Source organism: Notolabrus celidotus, chromosome 3 (genome assembly GCF_009762535.1).
Source record: "Notolabrus celidotus isolate fNotCel1 chromosome 3, fNotCel1.pri, whole genome shotgun sequence".
NCBI lineage: Eukaryota > Metazoa > Chordata > Actinopteri > Labriformes > Labridae > Notolabrus > Notolabrus celidotus.
In genome coordinates this window covers 12,284,345-12,311,998 of record NC_048274.1, presented here as the reverse complement: position 1 = coordinate 12,311,998, position 27,654 = coordinate 12,284,345, and the positions used below count along the sequence as shown (strand labels likewise).

Sequence of the window (27,654 nt, the reverse complement as noted above, 5' to 3'; positions counted from 1 at the left end):
CTCACAGCAGACATGGGCATGCCTGGACAGTGACTCATCTTTGCTGTTGTGTCCAGAAGTTTCAGCTGGGCCCAGTGGGGCCTGTGGGGCCCAGAGCCAACAGTAACTGTTTATAAAAGAGGGAGTTCACTTGAGCCAGCTGGTGGTGACCTTTGACCTACCTTTCATGGCTCATCTCTATTGAGTCTTACCACAGGGAGGCCCTCTACTGCCCCCTGACACCCTTTCCTGCCCTCTGTTTAACCTTTTGACTCCACGGTCTCATATGTCTCCTGTCAAAAACACACTCTGTACAGTTTCTGGCTTCACTGCTGACGTTATTTTAGAGCTTCTTTTTAAAACTCCCCTCATCTCCACAGAGAAAGAGAACCCATATGAGGATGTTGACCTGAAGCGGAGGAGTTTGGGTCGGAAATCTTGTCTGTCCGAGAGCAGCAGATCTTGGACCACCACTGACAGGAAGCTGAACTCTCCACCTCAGGTAAGCCATAAGCCTGCTGGGATCAACAGCACTGATGTGTTTTCCTGTTGTAAACAGTGACTGTGTCAGAGCTCAATCTGGACAAGATCTCTTTAAAGATTCCACACCTCACTTTTTGGCACCAGAGGAAACAGTTTGATATGTTTAGATCTGGTGATTCTCCACAGATAAACTCTTCAGCAGATTTGGATTCAACACAGACACTTGTCTCACTCCAGAAGGAGGAAAGACCAATAATTACTGGTGGTAGCAACAAGTCCTTCCTAATACCTACCACACTCCTTTACCAGATACACAGGAGCAGCTGTTTTATCTGTTTGCAATGCAACCAAACACATTCATGTGAGGAAAGATAACATCAGTATTTGCAACAAATCAACTGTCAAAAAAATGAACACCATTACAGATGCAATTTTGATGAGCTATTGCTGTCACTGTGCATACATTATACATATTTTCCTACAAATATGAATACATTATTTCCTCTGACATATTTGAAAAGGTCACCTCGTTCCTCTTGGGTTAGTGCTTGTAAAAGTTTAAATGTTCTACCTGTGTTGAAAAATGACTTTAATAGCTGTGATACGGTGAAAAGCCAGTGAAACTTAACAATTAAAGGTGCATTTCGACCAAGAGTTCTGGGGTCTTTTAGCACCCAGAACTACTTTCCCCGGAACTAAAAGATCCTGTATCCCCATTGTTGTCTGCGTTTCGACCGCTGGCTGAAGTCCCGGGTAGGTTGTGCAAATCAGGCCAGTGACATTTGGAGAAAAACATTTTTATTAAACAATATTTCACTAGCAAGGACCACACCAACAACATAATGAGATTTGAAAGATAGTCTATTGATTATGGATTATTGTATTGATCGATATTGAACTTGTTGTCGCTTTCGGAAAGCTTTGTAGGCAATCCGCCGTAGCACCCGGGCACGACGAACCCCCCTCGGGGCCCTATGAATAAGGAGGAGAGGAGCAGAAGGAGAAAGGGAAGGGAGGGAGGGATTCGGAAACGAGAGTGAGAAAGGAGGAAATGGTCAGGTTTGAATTTATGGGAAAACGGAAGAGGCGCGGTTGAGGTGTGGCCCTGCTCCTGAAATTTTGATATCATCACCACTTTGAAATCTTAATGAAAAAACTAAACTAGTATGCATTCCCAGGAACTCCCTCTATGTCTCAACAACTGTGTGAACTCCACAAACACTGTTATGTTCAACCAAAAGTCCAAGGACCTTTGAAAAGTATACCCCCCAAGCAGGGGCTTTTCCGTGGGGAGATTATCTACCCCTGAACTAAATTTAGACCCTGGTTCCTCCGGTCGAAACGTACGTAGTTCAGGGGTAAAGTCCCTAGTTCCGGGGTAAAGTTCCTGCAGTCGAAAAACGCCTAAGGCTGATATCCGTTTGATAAAATTGGAGAAAGAATTGCCTTATAACATGCAACATGCCTCATTTTTGTAATGCATCAAGTTTATAATTTCAACCATTGGAACTTAAAAGAAAATATATTACAATAATGCGCTAAGCTAACTATTGTTAAAACCTTAATGGTTAAAATCTCATAGATTTAGATAAATATTACTAAAGTGACTATTTTTGCCAAACAAGTTGACACAGTGATTGAACCAGTGGACCCTGATGAAAGCCCTTGCAGTTACAGAATTAGAGTTGTTATTCCGGGAAAAAAAATCAATAGATATGTCCTTGGTTGATCCACAACTGAATAAATACAACTATTAGAGAATATGCTTTTTCAATCTCTGCTAGGCTCAAAAACACACCTGCATCTGCCTCTGATCAGACATAGGTACAGCCAAAGTTAATGAAACCGAAAGCGTTCGACAAAACCACACATACTTTTCTCTCTCCGTCTAGTTGCCGTCCAAACCAAGCAGCCAGTCCCTTCGCCTCACTGGTTCGAGCGACAGGAAGAGCCACCGGATGTCACAGTTGTCCAAACGCTACAGCCATGATGAGATGCTGCTTCTCTCCCAGCTGGGTGGATCATCTTCACCTGGGGGCCTTCTGGATGATACCCTCCGCAGCACCAGCGATACCCTGGCCTCGAACAGGCACTGGAGGATCCCCAAGGTACACACTAGCGGATCCTACACAAACACCTGGACTAAGCCTTTGCAGAGCTCAGACTGTGTTCTCCTTCCTGTCAGATAAGCTCAGTTTTCTGTAGGGAACAAGTCAGACTGAGAGCCAAACTTGTCTTGAACATTTTTAGTTGTGTACTTGAGTAACCACTAAGTACTGTACAGTGTTTCTCTTGGCCAGGTACACCCTCTTCCTTTTTCTATACTTAGGATCAAAAGAAACAAACCTAAGATTCCCCGACAGAGAACTTCCTCTTTCCTTTGTTTACAGCTGGTTCAGAGGATCAACTCCATTTACTGCACTAAACGTGGGAAGAAGAGGCTGAAGAAGCTGTCCATGACCAATGTTGAGACTGCTTCTCTGAGGGGTAAGAGCTCTCTTTTACTCCCTTTATCCACAGGCAAGATAAGAAGGTAAATATTTGTGTCTCAACCACCCACATAGAGTTCTTTCTGTGTCCCTCTCATGACATAAACACATGTTTGTGATACAGAGCTCCAACCTATATTAAAAAAAAATACTTTTTCTCTGTCTCATGTCTGCTGACAGATGACAACAGTGAGAGCGAGAGTGACTCTGATGACAGGTTCAAAGGTCAGTAACCTCTGCATTCTTTTGCAAGAGTTAGGTGCTTCACTTGTCAGTTATGACCTTTTTCTTGAAACAGATTTTCTGAGTGTTTATGCTATTGTTTACCTGTTTTTGTTTAGGCTTCATTGGTCTCACACAGCAGCAATTTCCTTCTGACAGCATGCTTAATGGAGATAGCTAATACATATTTTTATTGTTAAACTGCTTTGTTTTGAAGTTGAAAGTAATTTAACTTTAGTATGTGGGACAAACCATAATCACATGTCTGTCACATTCATCAGAAAATACAAAAATGGCCATGTTTCATGTCCAAACAACCTAGCTAGTTATCGCCTTTATTTTCCCAATCAGTCGGTGAACTACACAGATGTGTAATGAGAACGATTTGTCAGATTTTTAGAACTGCAACAGCACCACACAGCAGAACAACATCATTTTAGCTAGCCACTGTAGCAGGACATCAGAAGAAAATAGCTGCTGTTGACATGGGAGTTGCATATCTAGATTAAATAACAGGAAGTGTCAATGACATATAAAGATTTTTTTTGGAAGTGTTGTTTCTGTGAATTTTGTGTTAACAGGTATTAGTATGTACTTTGTTTGCTTCTCTCCTCAGCTCACACTCAGAGGTTGTTGAAGCTGCAGTCGATCCTCCGTCGGGCTCCCAGCTATCGCACGCTGGAGCTCCAGCTCATCGAGTGGCAGGAGAGGGAACTCTTTGAGTATTTTGTGGTTGTTGCTCTAAAAAAGAAACCCAGCAAAAACTCTTACTCCCCAGAGGTCACCTACCAGTTCCCCAAGGTAAACTGAATACCACACTGATACGTCACTGCTGACTGTTGTCCAAAGCTGATGATGAGTCCAAGCCATATTACTAATGTTAGGTGCTGTTTATAGAAGGGATTTATTTTAAAGTCACACACTGAGGTGAGGTAGACTTTAGAGACATCTGAAGAGGTAGGAAAAAATAGAACATCAGCCCTAATAATAGTTTAATTGTAATAAAATGTTACTTTACAAAAAGAGCAAATAATCAAATGTATAACTGTATGCATATGTGTAACAGCAGAGCTAAGAAACCAGTAAAGTTATATGGTGCAGGATGTGAAAGGTTTATTGGCATGGTTTTAAATTGTAAGCCTCTAAAGTCTTGGGTGCTTTTTTGCAGTCAGAAAATAACCAGATCCGTTTCTGCGGTAGGGACGTTTTTTTCTTTTTAGGCATCCAAAAATATATTTTAAGGTTATTTAAGTTTGTTTTAGTGTGAGTGTCCCTCAGGAGCATCTCTGTAAGCTAGGGAAGACACTCATTGTTGAGTTAATGAGGACTAGAGGGGGAGAATGTTTTACCCTGGTATGGAGGAAATGTCAGTCTGGTCATTTATTGGTCGCATTTTTTGCGATCCATTTGGATCTCAAAAAAAGAGAATATATGTGGGGGGGAATGAACTGATGGTGACTCTAATTCCTCTCCTTTCCTCTCACAGCTAGAGAGGCCCACCAAGCAGATGAGGGAGGCAGAGCAGAGACTCAAAGCCATTCCTCAATTCTGTTTCCCCGATGCAAAAGACTGGAGTCCTGTGTCTGAGTATGCCAGGTATGACCCAACATCTTCCTACTTTGGTGTAGTTAATGATTACTCACTTGTCTGTTAAAGTGGTCATTTCATGTGGCATGGCACTTCCAGTTAATTGGAGGGATTAATATTTAAACCTGCATCACAATGTTTTCTTTATTTCAGCAAACTAAACTGAAGTTACTTACAAGTGTCAATGATATAGTTAATGACTGATACCAGCTTAATGAATTTTTAACTTGAAAACAGGGCCTTGCTAGGAAAAACACCTCAGTAGTGTCTTAAATACACACCCTCTGCCTGATAAACAGCGACATTGTTTGAACTTAACACCCCGATTCATAGTGCAGGTAATCTGTCATGCTGAAATAATGACAATTCAGATCTTAAGTCTGACTTTGGGGAGCTTCTCTAAAGCTACAGAGGACACTTTTCACAACTCTTTTATTAGATCTAAGTGATGCACTTCCTGTAATTGGTTCCCCAGTATCAACTATTGCTAAATGTGTAAAATAAATGTTTTATTGTAATATGTTTATTTTAAAAAATCTATTGTTCTCACTGCAAACAGTGTTGTCATTAAATATTTTCTAAAGGATGCATTATTGTTATCTCTAACTGTTGCTGTTGCTGGCATGCAGGACATCATCTCAATGCTTTTTCATCTTCTATTACTGTGGTGTAAATGTAAATATAGTCCCCTGTATTATTCTCTAATTGTAACATGTTTGTCCGTGTGCGACATGTGTCTTTGTGTTCAGTCTCATTGTGCATACATTTGTTTTTCACCACAGTGAGACCTTCTCCTTCATGCTGACCGGAGAGGACGGCAGCAGGAGGTTTGGGTACTGCAGACGCCTGCTGGTAAGTTATGGCTGCTCATTCCCTCGTCCTCTGCTCCACGTTCACACCCTGCTGAGCCCTGTTTTGTTGTGACAGACTGATTTTATGTGAACATGTGACAGGTTTTTTCCCGTGGGGGCACTGATGCATTGCATTACCATCGACTGTTGAAGCAGGAAAGAGATCATGTGCAGCAAAAAAAGACGATTACAAATGAGTTTGTGACTCAAAGACAGAATAAGCATACGACTTAGATTCAGCAGCTCCTTTTTACAACTACAGATCAGTGTGAGAGTCCCGGAATAGAGCTTCCCTGGCTTTTGCTCATGTTTACCCAACAAATAGCTATGGTTAGCAGTTGTCAAAGAATCATCTGGATTAACATTCAAACCACATCAGTGTTAAATAACAATAATTTTCATGTGATATATGAATATCTTATGATGATATTTAAGTGGTTTAAATCAGAGACGTAATGTGCATAAAAATACGATGACAATACTATAATTACAGATGAAAACCTCCTTTAGGATTGACACGTTTGAATTTACTAGAGTTTCTCAGGAGAAGCAGGACAAAGAGAAAACCAAGAAAAGCCTAACTTTGTCATTGTGGAGCATTTTTCTTCATAATGAGTCTGCAGGGAGCTTTGATGTTCTCTGTGGAGCTTCACATTTAGTTTGTGGGTAAAGATCACAGCTGTGTGGGATTCTGTGAATGTGGTGGTACTTTTTGTTTGCTGTATGGTTTTTTTGAGCATGTTTACAGTACTAAAGTGTGTATGTTCTCAGAGGTTTACAGGGAGTGTCCTAACTTTAATGCGTATGTGTGTTTGAGCCTAAAAACAGCAGGAAATTTGGGGAATTCTCCGACCAGACGAAAATGTTTTTAAAGTCCTCTGATGTGCTCTGTTGATCTGAGATTCATCTTGACAGAATCAGATTTTAATGAAGGTAGAGGAGGAGGTGAGCTGCTCCCCTCCAGTGACTTTGTTTCCTCGCCTTTCCTCTTCTTTCCTCCTTCCTGCTGTCCAACCAGCCGTTGGCAGTAACCAAGCATTCCTGAGGCCTTGAATCAAGCTCCACATAGTTGATTTAATCATCCATTTGAAAAAGCGGAGGAGAAACAAGAGTAGAAAATTGTATGCCTAATATGGACAAGTGGATTGGTGTTTCTTGAGCGCTTGTGTTCGTTTGTGTCTCTGTATTTGAGTGTCTGTGTCTCAAGCACATAATGGTCTGTGAGTGTACAGAGGAAGAGAGATACCATCAGCAGGAGCAGATAAACCACCTGTGTTTAGGAAGCTGGTATCTACATGAAAGACTTGCACTTTGAATCACAACCCAGATTACAAGACAGTGTCAAAACAACTTCTCTAAAAGCTGTAGTATTGTTATCATTTGGTCGAACACTTGATAATAAATGATCTGCTCTGATAGTCTGCAAGCTTTGGAGGACCACTCCAATGGAAATGAAGTCTAGCCAATCTTATAGGTCCAGACATCTCAGAAACAAAAGCAGTCATCAGTCATGGCTGAGCATGTCTGCTTTGAATCTTTAGTTTTTAAATGGAGGCTGGAAAAAAACAACATTTTAGGAATAAATCCCTTCAATTTATTATGCCAGGACCATTAATGACCCTTTATCAGCTGTTTTATAGAGTAGGCAAAGTCAAAGCTCATGAATTTTCCCCTTAATTTCAAATGTTAATGTCCTGAAATATACTTTATCATCATCATGGCATCTTGGCTTGACTCAAGCTGCTGGCAAGAGCCAAATAGGGTGGTTACTCTGCAGCAACTCAAATCTTACCTACAAGTCCTGACAGACATCTAATTTTAAGATATTACTATCCAAGAATAAAGACTTTATTGATTGTAAAGAGCAAATATGGCTGCCAATGCAGCAAGCAAAGTTTTCTCAAACAAGATGAATACGCAAGTCAGGAAAGTTATCAGGAAAAGCTCATTGCTAAATTGGCAGCTATGTCTTGAAGTTATTTTTCAGGGTATTTTGACCTTTATATGATAGGAGAGCAGAAGAGAGACAGGAAAAGTAGGGAGTAGAGAGTCGGGGAAGATGAGCAGCAAAGGGTCAAGGCTTATATTCAAACCAGTGACCAGTGCGATGAGGACTGTAGCCTATGAATGGGATACGCGCCTAAGCCACTAAGCTAAGCCAGCGCCCCAATTGGCAGCCATGTTTACTTATTACAATCAATGAAGTCCATTTTTTTGGATTTAATATTTTCTGGACTTGAGATATTTTGACTCTTAACGAGACAAAAACTCTTGCGAGATCTGGAGGCGGGAACTATGTGATATATATAAGATGTAGAGTCAAATTGAGGCCATGGTGGGACTTTTTAATGGAAAAAAAAACTTCTAACTTTATCATTTTAACATCAAAGGGTCACAGATCTGCTGTCTTTAAACTTCTAGCTTGGTGGATTTATCACAGGGTTGATATTAAGCCTCTTTTCAAAGCTGAAAGTGTCTTTATGGTGTAGTGAGTTTTCTCAACTTTAGCTTGAAGGAAGGCCTCACATTTTTGGAAGAATGCCTGTATAATAAGTCGAGGGTGGTGTTTGAAAAGATGAACAGTGGATGGAGGCTCTGCCAAATGTTACATTATGGTGAATGAAGTCAATTTGTTTCATAGCTCACCCTACAGTATACTTGAGACTAAAAAGTTTGATATCTCTGATGTGTCAGAGCGTCTGTGAGTGTTCCTCAACATGAGGTCTAATAATATTCGTGTCCGATGATTCCCTCATGCTTTCTTCTTACAGCCGACTGGGAAAGGACCTCGTCTTCCGGAGGTGTACTGTGTCATCAGCAGACTGGGCTGTTTTGACTTGTTCTCCACGGTGAGTGCAGCTTTCCCCATGCATGTGTACGCTAACACACACACACACAAACACACACACACACTCACACACATGCACTGGAATCAGCCAGCTTCAGCTTGATAGCTATCTGTGGTGTTGTAGCTGCGGTTAACCCATCTAGCAGCTGAAGTAAATGACTCTCAGCAGACCCTCTGCTGAACGCCTGCTCATTGGTGAACCTTATTTCAGTCTTCTTTTTTCCCCTTTTTGATTTCCCAGAGTGTTTCCTTCTCTTTTGACTCAGGGATGTTAACATAGAGCAGAGCAATCACACTGCCTGACTTTTTCAGCCTTGTCTTTTTTATCTATTAATTCATCATGAGGAAGTCCAGACTGCTAAAGCGTAGTGGCTGCTTTCTGGCATGACAATGTTTCATTTCAAATCTTTGTAAAAGTATGCACTGGATTAGCCTTGGGAAACACATGACAACCCAGCTGTGGTTATTGGTCATGAAATTTATGTAGCCTGAAATGAAAGATTTGAAATTCATATTTAGAAGTTTGGTTAAAGTTGAACAAGCTGGTGTGGAGGTGTCGTTTGCAATGAATTTTTCAAAGGTCTTTAATGACACAAGTGCCTCTAGTTTGCATCTTGTTGTTGAATCGATCTAACAGATGCAAGGGTGCAAAATAATGCATCAAATGTATGTAAGAGAAAGACAGACTGAAAGACAGACAGACAGGCAGGCAGGCAGGCAGGCCGACAGACAGACAGACAGACAGACAGACAGACAGACAGACAGATGGACAGACAGACAGGCAGGAAGACAGACAGACAGACAGACAGGCAGGAAGACAGACAGACAGACAGACAGACAGACAGACAGACAGACAGGCAGGCCGTCAGGCAGACAGGCAGGCAGACAGACAGAGAGACAGACAGACAGGCAGGCAGGCAGACAGGCAGGCAGACAGGCAGGCAGACAGGCAGACAGACAGACAGACAGACAGACAGACAGGCAGACAGACAGACAGACAGTGAGACAGATAGGTAGGCAGACAGACAGAAAGACAGATGGAGAGACAGACAGTGAGACAGACAGACAGACAGACAGACAGACAGACAGACAGACAGGCAGGCAGATAGACAGGCAGACAGACAGGCAGACAGACAGACAGACAGACAGACAGACAGACAGGCAGGCAGACAGACAGGCAGGCAGGCAGACAGACAGACAGACAGACAGGCAGACAGTGAGACAGACAGACAGTGAGACAGATAGGTAGGCAGACAGACAGACAGACAGATGGAGAGACAGACAGTGAGACAGACAGACAGACAGACAGACAGACAGACAGACAGACAGACAGGCAGACAGACAGGCAGACAGACAGACAGACAGACAGACAGACAGGCAGATAGACAGGCAGACAGACAGGCAGACAGACAGACAGAGTTGATATCATATGGCCTTCAAAACAAGCCCTTCTCCAATCAGTTTTCCAGAACAGAGGCAGCTTGGACCAAAACAGACACAAAAGCACACAGGGTGGAATTTTCCAATCATGCACGCATGGAAAGAAATTCAATTGCTATTTTTCGAAACAGAAAATGAATACTGAGCTCCAGAGAATTGCTAGTAGTCAAACACGGAACAATGTGTTTCCATAAATCGTCGCCACGATGACAGTGCACTTCTTTTATGTCTCATGCATGCGGCTATTCTTTCAACAGAATTAAATCCTATAATCCCGGGTTCTTTCATATGGACAGATTTGCAGATGTGGGTGTTGTTGATGTCAAAACAGGTTAAGATACGTTAGTCTAACCCGGCGTGTTCCTTTATCCTGCCGTGTTTAGATCTTGGATGAGGTGGAGCGGCGGCGAGGCGTCTCGGCAGCCCTGGTTTATCCCTTCATGAGGAGTCTGATGGAGTCGCCCTTCCCTGCACCAGGGAAGATAATCAAAGTGAAGTCCTTCCTGCCTGGAGCAGGAAATGAGGTCAGAGGTCCTCAAAAAGCAGAAAAACAAACACTTATTACTTAGTGAATCAAACATACTGTGATGTGATTTTCACACATATGTTGTTTTCTCTCAGGTCATCGAGCTGAGGCGGCCCACAGACTCCAGACTGGAGCACGTGGACTTTGACAGTCTGTTCAGTTGCCTCAGCGTACGGCAGGTGATACGAGTCTTCGCCTCGCTACTGTTGGAGCGCAGAGTCATCTTTGTGGCTGATAAACTCAGGTGAGGCTGGAAGATTTGTTTTTAGTCCCTCCCTATGAAAGCTTTCTTTTCATAACAAAGAAAGAGTTTTCCTTTGCTTCTTGCAATGTGAGCCTCCTTTGTACATATTCTTTATTGGCAGGATACAAAAAAAAGTGCTCCTTTTTGTGCGTTGTATTCCTAACATAAATAGCCTGGATGTTTCTGACTCATGTAATCTCTGAACCAAGGGATCTTCTGGACACAAAGTTCACTTTCATTGACAATAACCCTCATGGAGTCTTGTGATACAAACTGGCCATAATGGTATGCATCAGTGCTCATCAGCCAACTGTGACCCTGAATTTACTAAAGAAAGTGATAGAGTAAATGGATTAATGTACAGATTGACAAATTTTATACATCGTGTTGACTTGTTAATAATACATTTTATTTATATAGCACTTTTAAAAACACTCATAGACACTTAACAAATCATAAGAGCACACATTAAAAGTCTAAAAAGAGAAAAATGTGAGATAGTTGGTTGGCATTTTTTGTGACCACAAATATTTCTATCATACACATAACTAAAGAACATTTTAAGTTATATTTTTGGGAGCATTTTCACCTTTATTTGATGGGACTTCCAAAGAAAGACAGGAAATCTGGAAAGCAGAGAGGGGGGGTAGACATGCATCAAACGGTCGAGGCCAGGAGCCGAACATGTGACCGCTGTGACAAGGGCTATATCCTCTGTTTATGGGGCACGCAATTAAATCACTATGCCGACGGCGCCCCATGATCAAAGGACTTTTTGACAACCTTTTTTTGGACCTTTGTTATACAATGTTTTGTTTTCCAAGCCTTGTGGTTACATACAATCAACTGCTACAGTCAAATATGTCCATAAATTTCAGCATGTAGCTAAATCCTGACAGATGATAGCAGAGTCCAAACTTTTCTACACACAGACATATAACATCGTATCATTGAGGCCTTATCTGACTGAACTGTTATGATCATTATGTGTTGATTAGCATCAGAAATCAGGCATCATGTCTGTCAGTAAGCTAGCCATTTAGGCAGTTTGATACTAGAATAAAAAGTGGGTCACAGAGTGAGGGTCACAGCCAGAGGAAGGTTGGGTAGGGCTGATAAGAGCCGAAGAGTCTCCAGAGACTCGGTGTCCCAGTCTGCTTGGTTCCTACAAAAAAGGAGAGGGGTACTTTTAGAGCTTTGGAGGCGATTGTCGAGCTGGAGGAGATTTGAGCAGAGCAGTAATCTCTCTATGTATCAAAGCCAAGTTTAAACAAACATCAGTGGGGGCAGTGACTGTGAGGAGAAGGAATGTATTTCCTGTGTGCGCGACCCTGCCCTCTGTGATCTGTGGCTGGACTGTCACCGTTTGACTTATGATGCCACGTTCACTCCCTAAGTATGATCCATGGCACTCTCTGTGTCCCTGGAGAAAATGGGTCTAAGCTGGTCATTATAAGAGGTGATAGCATCAAGGAGTCACAGGGTGGGAATCATGAGGCAACTCAAAATACTATATTACAAAGATATTTTGATGGTTGATTCTGAGCGATGTGTAATCTGTGATCCTAAAGAGATATCAAACTTTTAGGGGAGTGAAAAAGCATGAGAAAACTTTTTCTGCTATCACATGTGTGATTTTATGGAACTTTTTTAACAACTATGAGCAGTTTTGTTATTAAACTTGCAGTGGAGGTTCAAATTCCCCTCAGGACTAAGAATAAGAATTTCTATTTTGTTTTTCTAGCAAGATCAGGAAGGCACAAATTTTAACCAATGACCAAATACCTGCAGAGACAATGATATTCGACCCCAGCCTTACTTTCTAACATCTGTGAATTTGTAAATGTGAGCATGCTAAACATTACCTGATGATCACCAGCATGTATGCAATTGTCGATGTTAGCTACAGCTCAAATTGTCCAAAGGTTTTAATCACTTTAACAGTGTAAGTACAGGGAGGAAACATTCATTCAAATTTCAAACTAGAAATAGAGTTGCAAACCACAGACAAATCTTCAAAAAGAATATGACAACTATGAGTTATGTCTTGTCTTATTATAGACATTAAATCATCCATATTGTTTGATCTGCATAAACTGTGTGTGTGGATGTATTCAGTTGTTCAACATGTAAGCGTACACGCCAAGCCTCTGTGTTTTGGTTTCTTCTGAAGCAGTGACAGGGCCTCACTGCAGCATTAATGACTGCACTGATAAAAGGGCTGCTCCCTCTGGGGCTGTGGTACATAATCCATTCCCAAAATACCTCCCCAGCAGAACATGATGTATATTTTTTCCTTCTAATGTATATCTTAACACAAGCAGGAAGTGGGAGGAAAACCCATGTTAGGCACTAGTTCTCTGTGGGGTCTTTTGTGGTTTGTTTCTTTGGCATGTTACATTTTCTTAACTCTTGTTATATTACACGAAAAACTTTTGTTGTTTTTCCAGAGAGATCTTTTGCCACTGCATTAAAGTCTGCAGACAGTTTCCTCCTCAGTGGTGTTCCCCTTACTAAGCCTGTAATAACAAGTTGGATGCCTGATCAGATAAATTCATCATGAACTGTGTCACTCTGTAATTGCTTAACTCGATTGACCTGCAGATGCTCACTGAGTTTTGTCAGATCTGCAGACTTGTGTAAACAGTCTCTGTCAGTCCTCAGGCTAGAGATGAGGACAGTTACCAAATTGTGTTTGCGAGTCTGGATTGATCTTCCGGCGTGGCAGTGAAGTACTCCTACAGTCATAGTGTTACTGCATATTGGATCTAAATGACTTTCCCTGATATGACTCTATTAAGATAATCGAATCCTCCAATGTGCCCCGCTTTATTTTAAACAAAACTGCCACTCTCAAATTGGAAATATGAAATAATATTTTACTGCAGAGGTGACCTGATTCCTTACATGTCAGTCGAATTAGCTTTAAGAAAAATGATCGCAGGGATGGGACGTGTATGTTGTAGAAAAAAGCAGAGGGAATATTTTGATGGCTTCTTAACCCTCCTGTTATGTTCGTTTCTAAGGGACAGCAATAATGTTCCTTGGTCAACTTGACCCGGGGCATATTTAATGATTCAAAAGTGTCAGAACCCAAAAAATCCCAATTTACATTGTTTTAAGCGTCATTATTAACTCCATTACTAACCATTTAATCAATACTTAGTGCATTGGTGTTCTTTTACTTTCACAGATCATAGTTCAAAGAGGATAATTCAGTCCTTTTTTTTATAAAGATTAATGTTAAAACTTTTTTTATGTACATTGGAAAGTGATTGGGGTGAAATATGTAACACAGTTGCAAAGAAACATTTAGTATTTGACACTTCTGACCCCTTTGAGCCTCCACTTTTACTGTAGGGTCAAATTGACCCACGAACAGTATGTGATATAAACATGCAGGGGGGGTTGCATATGTGTTAAATGAACCATTTTCATTTTATATGTTGTTCATGCTAATTAAGCCAACCAGAAGAAGTTTCATAGCAAAAAAATACTTCAAAAATGTTTTTTTAAATGGGTCAATTTGACCCACACCATAACAGGAGGGTTAAAGCTGTTCACTTCCACGGTGAATTAATCCAGCTCATGTTGTAGGTGCTTTGGTTGCTGCATAAAGAATCAAGTGTTTCCCATCAGTGCTGTAAAGCTTTTTCCACACATGTTTGAATTCTGAAACTGGAACATAAACATAAAAAGTAAAATGTAAGGTGTCCTATGCATGTTAAGTTTGGGGTGTTATGTTTCATCTTTGGAATAATCCAGCTGTCTGAAAGTGAGTTTCAGGTTTTTAGATTACTGAGACATTTTGCAGCTGCAGTAATATGATCAACGGTGGCTGTGAACCTCAGACAGGTAGAGTTATTGCCATAGCCGATGGCATTTTTCTAATCAGTATGGAAGCATACTCCTTTCATTAAGCTCTCTGTTATTCTCTTACACTTTCTGTCACACTGCCAACACTCCTTTCAACAAGTTACCAGTTTCCCATGTGGTGTTTAACTCAAAAGATTGAAATCCAGACACTGTAAACATGTGAAGTGTTTCTGTTTTTGTCAAAGAGACAAGAAAGAGTGGGTCATTAACTGAGCCTGACCAGCTGATTTTTACATCAGTGCTGTGTGAGTGTTCAGGCCCACGTGTAGACGCTCACACTGCACACACACGTCTGCTCTCCAGACACCTCTGATCAAACTCAGGCGTTATTACGGTTTAAAAAGGAACCCTAAAGAAGCTACTTCTCGGTGTAAAATGGCTCCTGCTGTAGTCTTCAGTGAAGCTGGAGAGCTGAGAGATCCTTAAAGACAGGAAGTGAGGGAAAACCATTTGGGGAATTAGGGAGCACAGAACGTTCTGCAAGAGGATAAAAATAAACCATGTGCAGCTTTTCGTAAGGAATCCTATAGGTCCACATGTACTCTGATGCCTCTTTATGTAATTGTAGGTGTTATTCTGAGCCTGAGAAAAGCTTTAATATTGCTTTTGCAGAGCTTTGCAGCACAGCTGGCATCTGACAGCTGTGTTCAGTTTCTCTCAGACTTCTCCTCTTTGTCTGTCTGTGGAATGAGTCTTTGCCATGCCAGCACTGGTGGACACAGTGCAGCGCTTTAGTAAAGCTGTGAGGCATGTGGCGATGCAGGCTTTTGTCTCTCTCTCCCTCCCTTCCTGTCCTTCTATCTCGGACACTAAAATTTCCCTCCTCCCCCGGGCTTCTCGGACTAAGCCTCTGGATTCCCATGTTTCCTGGAGTATCTGCCAGTTCAGCCTCACACACACTAAACCAGTCCTGGCAGAGCGACGAGAGCTAATATGTCAGGATTAGCTTCCAAACCTCAACACGTAACAGCTCTGCATGGACATCAGTGGCTCATCTCTCTTTTCCTTAGGGTAGAATCCTAAACTAATATGACTTTTCACTTTGTAATCATGGTCAACACTATTTAGCTGGGAAACGTTGAGGTTAAACATGAAGAAGGATTGGTCTCTTGCATCTTCCTGGTATGATAAAGTCATATCTTCCAGTTGAAACACGTTATTGCTTTTAAAGAATCAGTCTCAATCTGAGCTGTTCTTTTAGAAGTTACTGCAGCCTAAACCATTTGTAAAAATGCCATATAAGCCAGACAAAAGTTTAACAATGGTCTCTTCTCATACCAATATGAGGGCAACAAAACTATTAGAGTCTAGAGTCATGCTCTCAGTGCTATGAGGCTTTGCTTTGCAGAGTAATTAACCCACCTGTCATGTTGCAGGTCAAATTGACCCTTTTTAAAGTCTATTTTAGGCAATATATGCCTTCCAAACCAGCTAAATGAAGCATAAAAATCTGGGCAGCATGTGACAGAAGAGGTGTCGTGTTAATTTATCAACATCACTTCATAAAAAATAAAAAACATTTAAAATAAAATAAACAAAAATCTATGTCATGTAAAACTATTATGTTTATATTTAGGGCTTTCCAATGTACATACAAAAAGTTTTAACATTAATTTTAATGAAAAACAAGTGATTGAACCACTTTCTGTGAGAATTAAAGAACACCAATGGACTAATTCTTGATTTAAATGGTTAGTAATGGAGTTAAAAATTAGATTAAAACAAATGTGTATTGGGATTTTTAGGGGGTTCTGACACTTTTGGATAATTGAATATGCCCCGGGTCAAATTGACCCAGGAACATTATTGCTGTTCCAGAGAAATGAACATAACAGGAGGGTTAAATGATCTAAATGCTAAAATCAGCATGCTAACATGCTCACTTCTGCAGTGTGAACATGCTAATGTTTATCATTTTTGCCATCTTAGATTAATACATTGCATGCTAACATTTATAAATTAGCACCAAATGCAACAAAGCACTAAGAATTCAGTTGTTTGGTGGGCAGTTCAAAGCAAGAGTTGACGGAGTATTCCTCTTGCACACTTCAGAGCTCCTACAACATAATCCAATCATCATATTATGACATCACATTTTAAAGTTTGTTTAGTTTGTCCCTTAGCAGATCCTGTCTAATTAAAGCATGTCCTTCAGTTTAACTTTGCTCAACTTTTTTTTGCTTAACTTTTTCACCTGTCAGTGGGAATGGTCACCAGAGAGCTTTGTCCTCTTGACCCATTCTGGTCTGCAGGTCTTGAGTTTTGGTCTGAATCTTAACAGGAATGTCCCTCTCCGTTTCCAGAGTTGAGTGGCAACCTCTGGTAGAGCAGAGTGTTTTCACTGCAAGTTCATCTTCTCCCAGGAGTGTGTGGTTGGGGAACGAGTGAAATTGATCCTTTTGGTATCAGTTGCTTGTAGGCCTGCATGTAGCCTGTGGCGAAGGTTTTTTTGAGATCTGTGCCCCATCGCTCCCTGTTGGAACTCGTCAAACCCCGGAGACGGGATCTGTAAGGAATTATCAAGGCCTCCTCAGGCAAATGGAAATCAGACTGGCCAAAGCAAAGCTGCAAGTGCTTCATGTTAAGAGAGAACTGGAAAAGACCTCATAAGACTGTGGTTATTGCAGCCTTTGGGCTTTCACTTTTGTTGTTCCACTTTTCCCTGTCAATGAAACACACTTTAAACTGATCTGACTCATGGGAAGTTAGGATGGAAAGATTAAAAGCCTGGAAAAGGAAAAGTCATCTCAGCATATTGATGAGGATAATAATGTCTGTTTTTTGTTTGTTACGAAAATAGTTGAGTATCTCACACTGAAGCTGAAACTTAGTGTGAATGGGGAGTCAAAGAAAAAGGAGTGACTCCTATTTACTGTGATGTTCTTTTGACAGCATGAAAAACATTCCTCATTAAGAGTGTATATATCTCAAGTGGGGTGCGTTTGCATACCATATTTGATCCCTGGTCTTGCTCCTGATCCATACTGATTTAGAGCTCCACTGTGTGTCTGTGTGTGTGTGCAGCCATGGTTTATTTTCACTCTCTTTGTGTACATGGACTGGACAGTATGTAGAGGACAGAAGGGAGGGGGGTCAGCCACTGTCAACAAGCGACGGATCGTGAGAAAGCAAGCTGCTATTTGTGATCTCTGTTTTATACCACAGCTGTTGAATTGGTGCTTTTTTGGTAGTGCGTCAACAAGCCTCCAGCTTAACTATATCAACATGTCAGAGTCACGCCACCCATAAAGACGAGATTAATGTCACAATAATGCTCCTTATTAGGCTCACACATCCTCTCTGTGGTCTGTTGTACATGTGTAAAACCTGTAAGAAGCAGGAGTGGAAGTGCAACAAAAAAAAAAAAGAAGTGTACTTAACTGTACTGTTATGAAATATGCGCTGAAGGAGAAGAGGATCAAGTGGTCACTTATCCTAGGGGAAGAGCTTAATGATGAATATACTCCTGGTACCCAATGATTCCCCATATTCACACTGCGTTAACAGCTAGGGTTTCCAACTTTCTCACTACTAAATAAGAGACAGGTGCACGGTGCACGGTGCCATGGTGGTGTGAGCATGATGTGTGAATTCAGTTGATATTCATATTCTGATTCAACTGGAAATGCAGAAAGTGTGTATATTCCCTTCAATCCTTACTGTGTAATAATGTAACCTCATATGAATAAACCTCAAAGAAACCACAATTTGGCTCTTTACATCAAAAAACAGGCAAAAGAAAAGTTGAATGCAAAAGAGGAGTATGACTCATCAAATCGACTTGTTCCATGGATCCTTTTTGCTGCTCTGGACTGACTCAAGCACCCTTTTGTCCTTTAGCACAGCCAGAGAGAAGTCCTTACATGACAAGTCACAGTTTACAGATATTTGAAGTTCATTTTTGATCAGCTCTGTGCTGCATCTGTTTCTTGAGTCTGACCATTTAATGCCCATCAGAGAGAAAATCCTCCCCACACTTTTTTGCAGGACTTGGCGCATTTTCCCTGTATACAACTGATGCTTGTGAGGGGGGCTGTGATTGGATGACAGGCGGTGTGATTGGCACATGATCTGCCACTGCCGTTTTATCTGATCTAGGATCTGTAGAGTGCAGTCTGCCGTATTTACAAGAGTTAATAGTCAATATACGGGACAATTGAGGTCCCGTATGAAACAAACCAATTCAGCCCAATATACAGGATGTCCCGGCTAATATGGGACAGTTGGCAACCCTAGTTACCTTCAAGAAATCATGTTATCATGTAGCTACTTTCTAGCTAACTGTAGTATAAAGAAGCTAAAATGGGCTTAATGCTAGCATTAGCTGTTTCTGTACAACTCACAACCTGGAACAGTGTAAACTTATCAGCACGTTAGCATGTGAAGTCTTAAGAAGATGCCTGCCAGGTTTGGTCATTGTAGCCAGTGTATATAAGGGTTTTAATTGTAGGGGCATCAGTTTAACTCAGTTGGTACAGGTTCAAGGTTACTTTGTTTGTACCTGTAAGTAGATCTGGTTTGCAGTGAGTCAGCCTCCTTTTAACAACAACCAACAAACAGCACAAGACAAGACATGACAAACAAAGTGGCAAAGTGCTCAGTACTAAAAAGCTAACCCTCAATAAAAACAAGAAAAGAGCAATCAATAAGAACAAGGTCCCCTTTGTAAGCTGCAGTCCTCATTTCACTGATGTAGGATTGTTATCTCCCACTCATTTATATTTCCTTTCTCTTACCAGTCAGGGAGCCAGCCAAAGAAAGGCATCCCCCGACTCAAAAAACCCTACAAATAAAGGGATGACTAGTTATTTAGAAATCCCGTTGCCATCTAAAACCAACGCCCCTGCGAGAAACTTTGTTATCTAGTAAAAACATAATAAAAACATTTGCCTTGTTTTGACTGTGTTCGTGTTTTTCTGGTGTGGGCTCTGCAGGGCGTTGTTGTTTCAGTGAAACAGGGATTGATGGTGTTTTTTTTGTCTCTTATCATCAGCACCTTGTCCAGCTGCATGCACGCAGTGGTGGCACTGCTCTACCCCTTCTCCTGGCAACACACCTTCATCCCTGTGCTGCCAGCGTCTATGTTGGATATTGTTTGCTGCCCTACTCCCTTCCTGGTGGGACTGCTGTCCAGCTCTCTGCCAAAGCTAAAGGAGTTACCTGTGGAGGAGGTGAGGACACTGTCTCTGTCTCCCAGATTCTTTCACTGTCTACCTTTGAATGCACTCTTCTTTGATATTAGTCGTGATTTGTTTTAAATGTAGCGACTTAACTCTGAATCGATGCATAATGATTAAATTAGCTGGAAGATAAAATCTGTGAATGACTGTAATTTCTCTTTCCGCCCTACGACTAAAGTTATTCATGAAACAACCACTGTATTCCTCTTTCATCTTCTGCAAACCTACAAAGATCTGAATTGATAGTCAGGGCATGATATATTTTCCAAGTTCATGAAATGTAGCTGGCAGGCAACCCCCTCTCCTTATCATATCAAACATGCACAGCAGGTGACCTCAAGTAGTTCTAGTTTGAGCTGCAGCCAAAGATCTCTTATTAAAGTTTTGGCTCATTATAAATATTCTTGCAGAAGAAATATGCTGAAGCATTACCTTTAATTGGTTTAGCAGGTATCAGGTTTGTATCTGGTTTCCCGTTAAGGAGTGATAAAAGTTGTTTCGACTAAGCATTCTAAGTATAGCTCTTGAGATTTGTTTGAAAAGACACACGTCAGAGTTAACATGGACCTTTAAACATCTGCTGCCATCACTCCTTCTGAATCATGATTTTTTACCCCTACTTGCTAAAAAAGGTTTTTGTATTGTACTTTTGTTCTGTATGTTTTTTATTTTTTTACCAACATTTTTGATTTGGAAAGAAAAAATGCTTACATGCATGTTGAATACAAAAATATTCCATTATTTGTGAGAGAAGTGAAGGAGTTCTGAGGAAGGATTCATCTGTTTTCCTCTTTTCAGGCTTTGATGGTCGACCTGGGAACCGACAGATTCATCCGACAGGTAAGTGCATTAAACATAGAAAAAATTATGAGAACATTTGCTGAACAGTGGCCTCTGCCAGGGACAGATCAGGATTACAACTCAGGCCTGGATTTTTACTTTATCCCAGACCACCCTGTCGTCATGGACCCCCTGATTGTGCAGACTTTGTCCCTAGTTCTGCAGCAGCCCATGTTTGCACTTTCATCAGCTTTTGCTCTCGCTCTTTGAAACACACTGCCTTCAATGTTACATGATCACTCAGTTGCACTCATTATTGCTTTGATTTAATTTCTCCAGAGACATGCTCACTGTGTATTAGTGGTGCCACAGTGTTATTAGCATGGTAACTCAGCTAGCTGGGTATGTGTAGACTAACCTGGTCCCCTACTGTCCAGGATGTCACTGATTTTGTTGCATTTCACTGCGTTTGCGGCAACAGAATCCTCTTTCTAATTCCCTCCCTCTCTGCTCCACCTTTTCTTTTCTTTTCTTTTCTTTTCTTCTCTTCATTTCCATTTCATCTGGTGATAATGAATAATGTGTGTTGTGTCAATTTAGAAGCAGCAATTAGATTAGATGGTTTCTATGTACATACATAGCGAGGGATGCTATGATGCTATATTTTGTTGACTGCAGCCGGGACACTATGGCAACTGTCTGAGCGCAATAAACGAACTGCAAGACTTGCACTTGCATATTATAATGCATGGATTCAGAGATATTTTGTTCACACTGACTGCTCTCAGCACGACAAACAGACTCTCAGGCTTCCAGGAAATGTCCCGTTGCTCATGATGTACAATCTGCGCCTGGCCCCTAAGGCCGCAACAAGTATTTGTAAGATAATGGTAATTTCCCTCAATTTTCCAAGATGATTTTGAGTCACTTGAAATCTATCTTCCAAGCCAAGCCTACGGTGGCCCTGAAGGACAAAACAAATTTACAAAAGATGAAACACTTTTACAAAGTTGGAAACAAATTTACATTTTGGAAAACATTTTCACATTTTATAAAACAAGATTACATCAGCAAAGCACTTTTACCAAGGTGAAAACAAATCTACATTCAAGGAAACAAATTTACAAAAGATAAAACACTTTTACTGTTAATTCTGACTCCTTTTAGCCTGACTCCGTTTAGCCTGAGGCTATGTGGTCTGAGGCCGTTTCATCTGAATTCTGACACATGATGAAGGTTTTGCGGAGATATGACGGAGCTTTTCCGGAGACATGATGCTTTTCCATCTGAGGTCTGACACCTCACTCTGAGACCTGAGGATGTCCTAATATGTAAACCATGTCCATCTCTGTTTGGTTTCTCTCCATCAAAACAAACTAAATGACCCCTCACTCTATCACTTCCGGATCGCTTCAGGTATTTGGTACATTCCCTTTCCATAAAAATGAAATGTTAATTTGTTCCAGAAATGGTAAAGCGTTCCATCCTTTGTAAAATTGTATCCAACTTTGTAAAAGTTTTTCATCTTTTGTAATTTTTTTTTCCTTAAATGTAAATTTGTTTTGGCCTTGGTAAAAGTGTTTTGCTGATGTAATTTTGTTTTACAAAATGTAAAAATGTTTCATCTTTTGTAAATTTGTCTCCAAGTTTTTAAAAGTGTTTCATCTTTTGTAAATTTGTTTTGTCCTTCAGGGCCATCGTACAAGCCAGAGAGCTTTAACATATTACATTTTGTATTCGTAAAACAATTGAAATGTTCAAACACATATAACAGCATCAAAGCCATGAAGTTAGCAAATGTCCCAGAATTATTTTTTGCTTTACTGAGAAAACAGGCATTATGAAAGTTGAGTGAGTGTGTATAATTGTTGCTTATGAATATTATTTTTCCTTTGTAGGGTTGTAAAACATATCTCAGTTTTGAGCCTTTGAACTTTGTGTCCTAATACTTCCGTTGATTGCGTGTGACTGCAGTGTTTTCTGTTGTTTTCAGATGGACGACGAGGCCTCACTGTTGCCGCGGAAGCTTCAGGCAGCTCTTGAGCAAGCACTGGAGCAGAGGAATGACATCATCAACCAGGACTCTGACAGCGAATCAGACGAAGGTGAATAAGCGACAAATGGTCCCCCCCCCCCCCCTACAGAGACAGATGTTTTCTTTAATAACTAGAGCAACAGTTCTTGTTGCAGGACATGTTCAGTCTGAGTCTCTGTGAAATTCGTTAAAGATGACGTCGTCTCATGAGAGTGAGTCACAAAGATCAACCGAGGTCAGGAAAGATAATAAGCTGCTACAAATAATGGAAGGTACATGTTGAATTTAGTGGGGGCAAATTACAATAAGCTTTTTCTTCAACTATAATTTTTTATGTCTACTAATCTGTTTGTTAAAAAACATGTTGAGTCCCAAAGTTCTTAGATTATAAATGGAAAAGGAGCAGTCAAACATCCTTAAAGTTTTTTTCTCTGATGTCACATAAGGATGGATATGATTACTTCACAAGTTGTTTGTTGGGCTGCAATCTCCTCTGTGCTATGTGTCCCATTATTCCCCATATGGTGTAGCAGCTAGGATCCTGGTTTTCATCCAGGTGGCCTGGGTTCAACTTCTGGTGTGAGAAGTAGTGTTTTAGGAAGGCTTATCCCTGATAAGACCTGTGTTTGTAAGGCTCAACACTAAGGTTACTGACACTCAAAGGATGAACATGTGTTCCTCTGAGTGTCAAGAAATGTGCACCAGTTCTCACATTGAAGGATAGGAAGTGAGTATACTGTAGGAACTTTCTGTCTCAGCTTTCCACATTCTTCTGCAAAATAAAACAGTGAATAGTTTGTGGTTTTCTTACATCTGCTGCATGTCAATCACAAGCTGTTTGTGCTCATAGGCGAACCAAAGCACTCAGGACGGGCAGCTTAAACGCATGTCTTAAGATAACTTTGACCACTAAGGCCAGACCCATGACACCTAAGATTAGCTGTAAAAAACAAGTAATATAAGAGAAAGAGTGAACGCTAATTAAGTAGAACAGTTTAGAAAAATAAAGCAGAGAAGCGTAGGACAACAAGCGATTACACAAAAATAGAATATGATATTGTATCCCACATGGTCTAGCGGTTAGGATTCCTGGTTTTCACCCAGGCGGCCCGGGTTCAACTCCCGGTGTGGGAAGTAGGGTTTTGTAATGCTTCGTCCCCTTTGAAACAATTAATTTGAAAAGCACATCTCAACACTCTGGTTCCCATGGCACTAATGTGAAGTCTGATAATTATCACGTCTGAGAATAATTGACTTTCTGAGTAACAAGGGAACAATCCTGAAGGACACAAGACAGGTGCTCTTGCCAAATGTGAATGTCTGGACTTTTTTGTTCTTGCAGCACTTTGACTGAGATTGTGTAAGTGCTGAGGGCAGTCGAAACATCAAATTCAGCCAGTCTGCATGGAGCCTCAAATGGGTTTCTGGAGACTTCTGTAGAGCCTGATTGGGCTGCTTTCCTGATTGTAATACCTGTAGATAACTTCCAATATGTTTTGAGGTTTTAGTTTCTAAACTAAATGTGAAAAAACAAAGATGTGACTTGATCTAAAATAATATCTGACCACATTATGACACAGAGTTATTGGCATTTTATCCAGTTTATTATTGCAGAGTTTGGAGCTTTCATACTTTAAGTTACACCTGCAAACATGTCCTGGTTGATAATTAAAAAAAATACATTTCCATCCAGGGAAATTTCTGTTGACGCCCCCAACAACTCTTAAAGCCTGTTAAAGTTTAGGTTGACATCATATTTAAAAAACAATAGACAAAAGAAAATGCAGTGCTGATCTTAGGAACCCTTTTATTGCTCCATTCATTGCAGCATTCATGTTGTTAACAGCAAAGTTAAGTTCAAACTGATGCCAAAAGAAAGACTTCCTGACTCGGAAATGGGAGCATAAGTGATTGCAGCATCTGTTTTCCACATATTTCAGAGAAATAAAACCTGCATGCTGACACTGTCTGCGGTTGAATTACATCTGCTGCATGTCAGTCATATTGCGGTCTTGCTAATGTGCAAAACAAATCCAGACCCTTGTGCATTACTCCCTGCTTAATTGGTGGATGTTTAAGCTTTATGTACATACTCCTACACACAACACTCTTCTTTTTTTAAAGTACTGAGTCATTTTGCCCGGCCTGTGAAACCTTATATTTACTGTTCTGCCGTGCTAAACAAATTGAAGGAGGGTTGTTGTACACAAATGATGTAGTTTCAGGGCAATCAGAAGAAATGCAGAACTGAATCTGTTGTTCTCCCAAAGCTGATTTAGTTTTAGTATTCAGTCCAACATGAATTCTTCTTATTCACTGAGTCCCTTCATCTTCGATTTTTTTACAGAGTTGTAAAATTGAGGCCGCTCTTCATCCATGAAGTCCTGTGCTTCTTGTCAAGCACACTTTTTAAAAACTTTGACAACCTCAGTTTAAGAGAAAGAAGCAATAAAGAGGAAACCACATTATTATAATGAGCATTTCTCATTTTATGGTTAATTAGATTCTGGACAATTTAACAAGGCATAGCTGTGAGTGTATTTTATGTCTTGTACCGTACGGCTGTCAGGGTCAAGCCAAACCATATATTTTTTCTCTAATCTCTGCTCTATTTGTTTTGTTACTGTTTTTATTATCCTAAATACTGATGTAATTTATGTTGTGTATCTACAGAGTATAACTCCTTGAACAGTCTGGTGTCAGAGGCCTTCATCCGCTTCTTCCTGGAGACCATCGGTCATTACTCCCTGTTTATCACTCAGAATGAGCGAGGGGAGCGCGTCTTCCAAAGAGAGGCCTTCCGCAAGTCTGTGGCGTCTAAAAGCATTCGACGATTCCTGGGCGTCTTCATGGAGTCTCAGATGTTTGCAGGGTTCATTCAGGACCGAGAGCTTAGAAAGACCAGGGCAAAAGGTAGACACTCCTTTTCTTGTGTCTTATTTGTGGGGTTTTTTTCCTCCTAAAAGTTTCTATGGAAAGTCTGCATGCTCTTCTGAAGTGAAGGTACTGCAGTAATACTGATCTCTAGTGGCTAAAAGTTACAGCATGTTTTCAGGCCACATATATATCTCAGACCAAAGTAATCAGAACTTTGCATGATGCTAAAATGACTCTGTGTTTGATCAATTTGCTCTCTCGTATGTCTCTGTGGCCACAGGTTTGTTTGAGCAGAGGGTGGATCAGTATCTGGAGGAGCTGCCAGACACGGAGCAGAGTGGAGTCAACAAGTTTCTGAAAGGCCTTGGTGAGTCCTTCAGCAGACACTCAAGACTAGACTCAGATTCCAGGAGTTTAAAACAAGTTTAGTTTAGTTTGATCCTGAAGTATCCAGGAAGTATTTTTCATTTGTAGTTTCCGGCTAAGGTGTTGAAAAAAGCTTCCTAGAATACATGAAAGATTATAAAACAGAAACAGAGAATACAAAACAGAAGCAGGTTAAATTCTGTTTAACACTCAAAAAAGAAAAACTTGAGCGTTATTGAAACTCCGCACTACAAGATAAGATCTAAAACTTGACTCTGTTGTTACTGGAGCCACTTGCCAGAGGGAGCTAGACACCAACATTTACTACTGTCAGTTGCTGCTGCTTGTTTACTGTGTCCAGACTTTAACTCTTATTAAACTAACACAATAGAAATCATCAACATACTCCTGATATGACTGTCTATGTCTTTGTAACAAGGTCAAATGGGCTTTACTTAATGTACACTTTGTTTCAATGTTTGAGCTCCACTGAGTAGAATAGTGGAAAAGCAGAGTTTTGCACAAGAAGTCTATCTTCACATTCATCTGCTGAATGGCGGAAATTCAATTATGAGTCAACATGAGCAAAAATATGACCTGACCTTGTCGTTATCTCAGCCTGGTTTAATCCTGATATTCTGTAAACTCATATAATCTTTATTCCAGTATAATCTCTGAGATGTTGTTCGGTTTACATTCTTTCTTTCCTTGATTTGTTTTCAGGAAGTAAAATGAAGTTCCTCCACAAAAAGAGCTGAGCTGAACTCTTGCAATCCTACACCAAGTTGAAGACCTGATGTCTCCTCTTTTCATTTTGATGATTCTCACTTTTCTAAATCATTTCTTTTATGTAAACATGTACATATTACTCCACTGTAAGCTGGCTGTGATACTCTTCAGTGTATGTTTATAGTGCCTTATGAGATAGTGATAGCAGGACGGTACACAGCGAGCGAGCCTCAGAGTAACCACTGATGTCCAGGTGTGACTGTGAAGAGAGTTATGCGGGTGTGTGTGTGAAATGACCTGGGGTTTAGATGTACAGTTCATATGTTATTTTGTTTGTTTGTTTGTTTTCTTTTTCATTGTCTCACCACAATGTCGTCCTCTGTTTAAGGAGTGTATTCAAAAAACTGTACATGCATCGAGACAACGAGGAGGATAAATGTAACTCTTCATGGAGTCTTTTGCAATCTTTTATTAAAAAATGGTAGTTAAAGTGCTACAAATGCCTGAGTGTGAAGTATTGACTGTACTTCTTTTTACATGTTGAATATTTTTTGTCATTAAATATGGGTTAAAGGGTAATCCATGATTTAGATTCAGCTGCCATCTTTTCTTTTTATACAGATGTCTTTTACAAAAACAAATCTGTATTTAGAACATCTTCAGGTGAAATAATAACCACTACTTTTATTTTTACATTATGACACATTCATGACAGCTTCCCCCAAAGCTATGTATTAGGAGAAGCTGGCAGGATCCCAGAAGGCACAGTTAGTCTAGCACCAGCTACCACATGCTGCTAGTAACCTTATTACGTCTGTACACATCACTCTGGTGGCTGTCACTGCCACGCTGTTATTAGCTCTCCTAACTGAGAGGCTCACTGTGGAGTCCAGCCGCCATATTATTTTCACTCTGCTTGGGTCCTTTATAGCAATTAAGGGTGACATTTGATGTGAAGTAACAGAGTTCTCTGTTCTGGATTAAGATGAACACCTTCTTGCTTTTTGTCTTGCAGGGTAGCAATACATAACTTTCATTTTTCATGGGCATATTATATACCTTATAACCTCGTCATGACTCCTGGTGGATGTGGCTTTACCTCAAGTATAAACACCACCACAAAAACATACAGAAGATACAGG

General features: G+C 40.6%; 1 protein-coding gene and 1 non-coding gene across 3 annotated transcripts in view; both read left to right on the top strand.

The window, feature by feature from the left end:
- dennd2b (DENN domain containing 2B) overlaps positions 1-27,104 on the top strand; it is a 62,544-nt gene extending 35,440 nt beyond the window's left edge. For both annotated transcript variants that reach the window (XM_034680247.1, XM_034680246.1), the window contains exons 5-20: positions 360-481; positions 2,355-2,570; positions 2,853-2,949; positions 3,132-3,176; positions 3,790-3,974; positions 4,660-4,769; positions 5,543-5,612; positions 8,383-8,460; positions 10,283-10,423; positions 10,521-10,669; positions 19,539-19,716; positions 20,524-20,565; positions 22,499-22,610; positions 25,214-25,453; positions 25,698-25,784; positions 26,507-27,104. In XM_034680247.1, coding sequence (XP_034536138.1) covers positions 360-481; positions 2,355-2,570; positions 2,853-2,949; positions 3,132-3,176; positions 3,790-3,974; positions 4,660-4,769; positions 5,543-5,612; positions 8,383-8,460; positions 10,283-10,423; positions 10,521-10,669; positions 19,539-19,716; positions 20,524-20,565; positions 22,499-22,610; positions 25,214-25,453; positions 25,698-25,784; positions 26,507-26,541 — 1,907 coding nt within the window. In that variant the 3' untranslated portion in view covers positions 26,542-27,104. The remainder of the gene's footprint in view (positions 1-359; positions 482-2,354; positions 2,571-2,852; positions 2,950-3,131; positions 3,177-3,789; positions 3,975-4,659; positions 4,770-5,542; positions 5,613-8,382; positions 8,461-10,282; positions 10,424-10,520; positions 10,670-19,538; positions 19,717-20,523; positions 20,566-22,498; positions 22,611-25,213; positions 25,454-25,697; positions 25,785-26,506) is intronic.
- trnae-uuc lies at positions 23,603-23,674 on the top strand. Its single transcript has one exon. It is a non-coding gene; the product is annotated as a tRNA-Glu (tRNA).
- Positions 27,105-27,654: the final 550 nt, after the last annotated feature.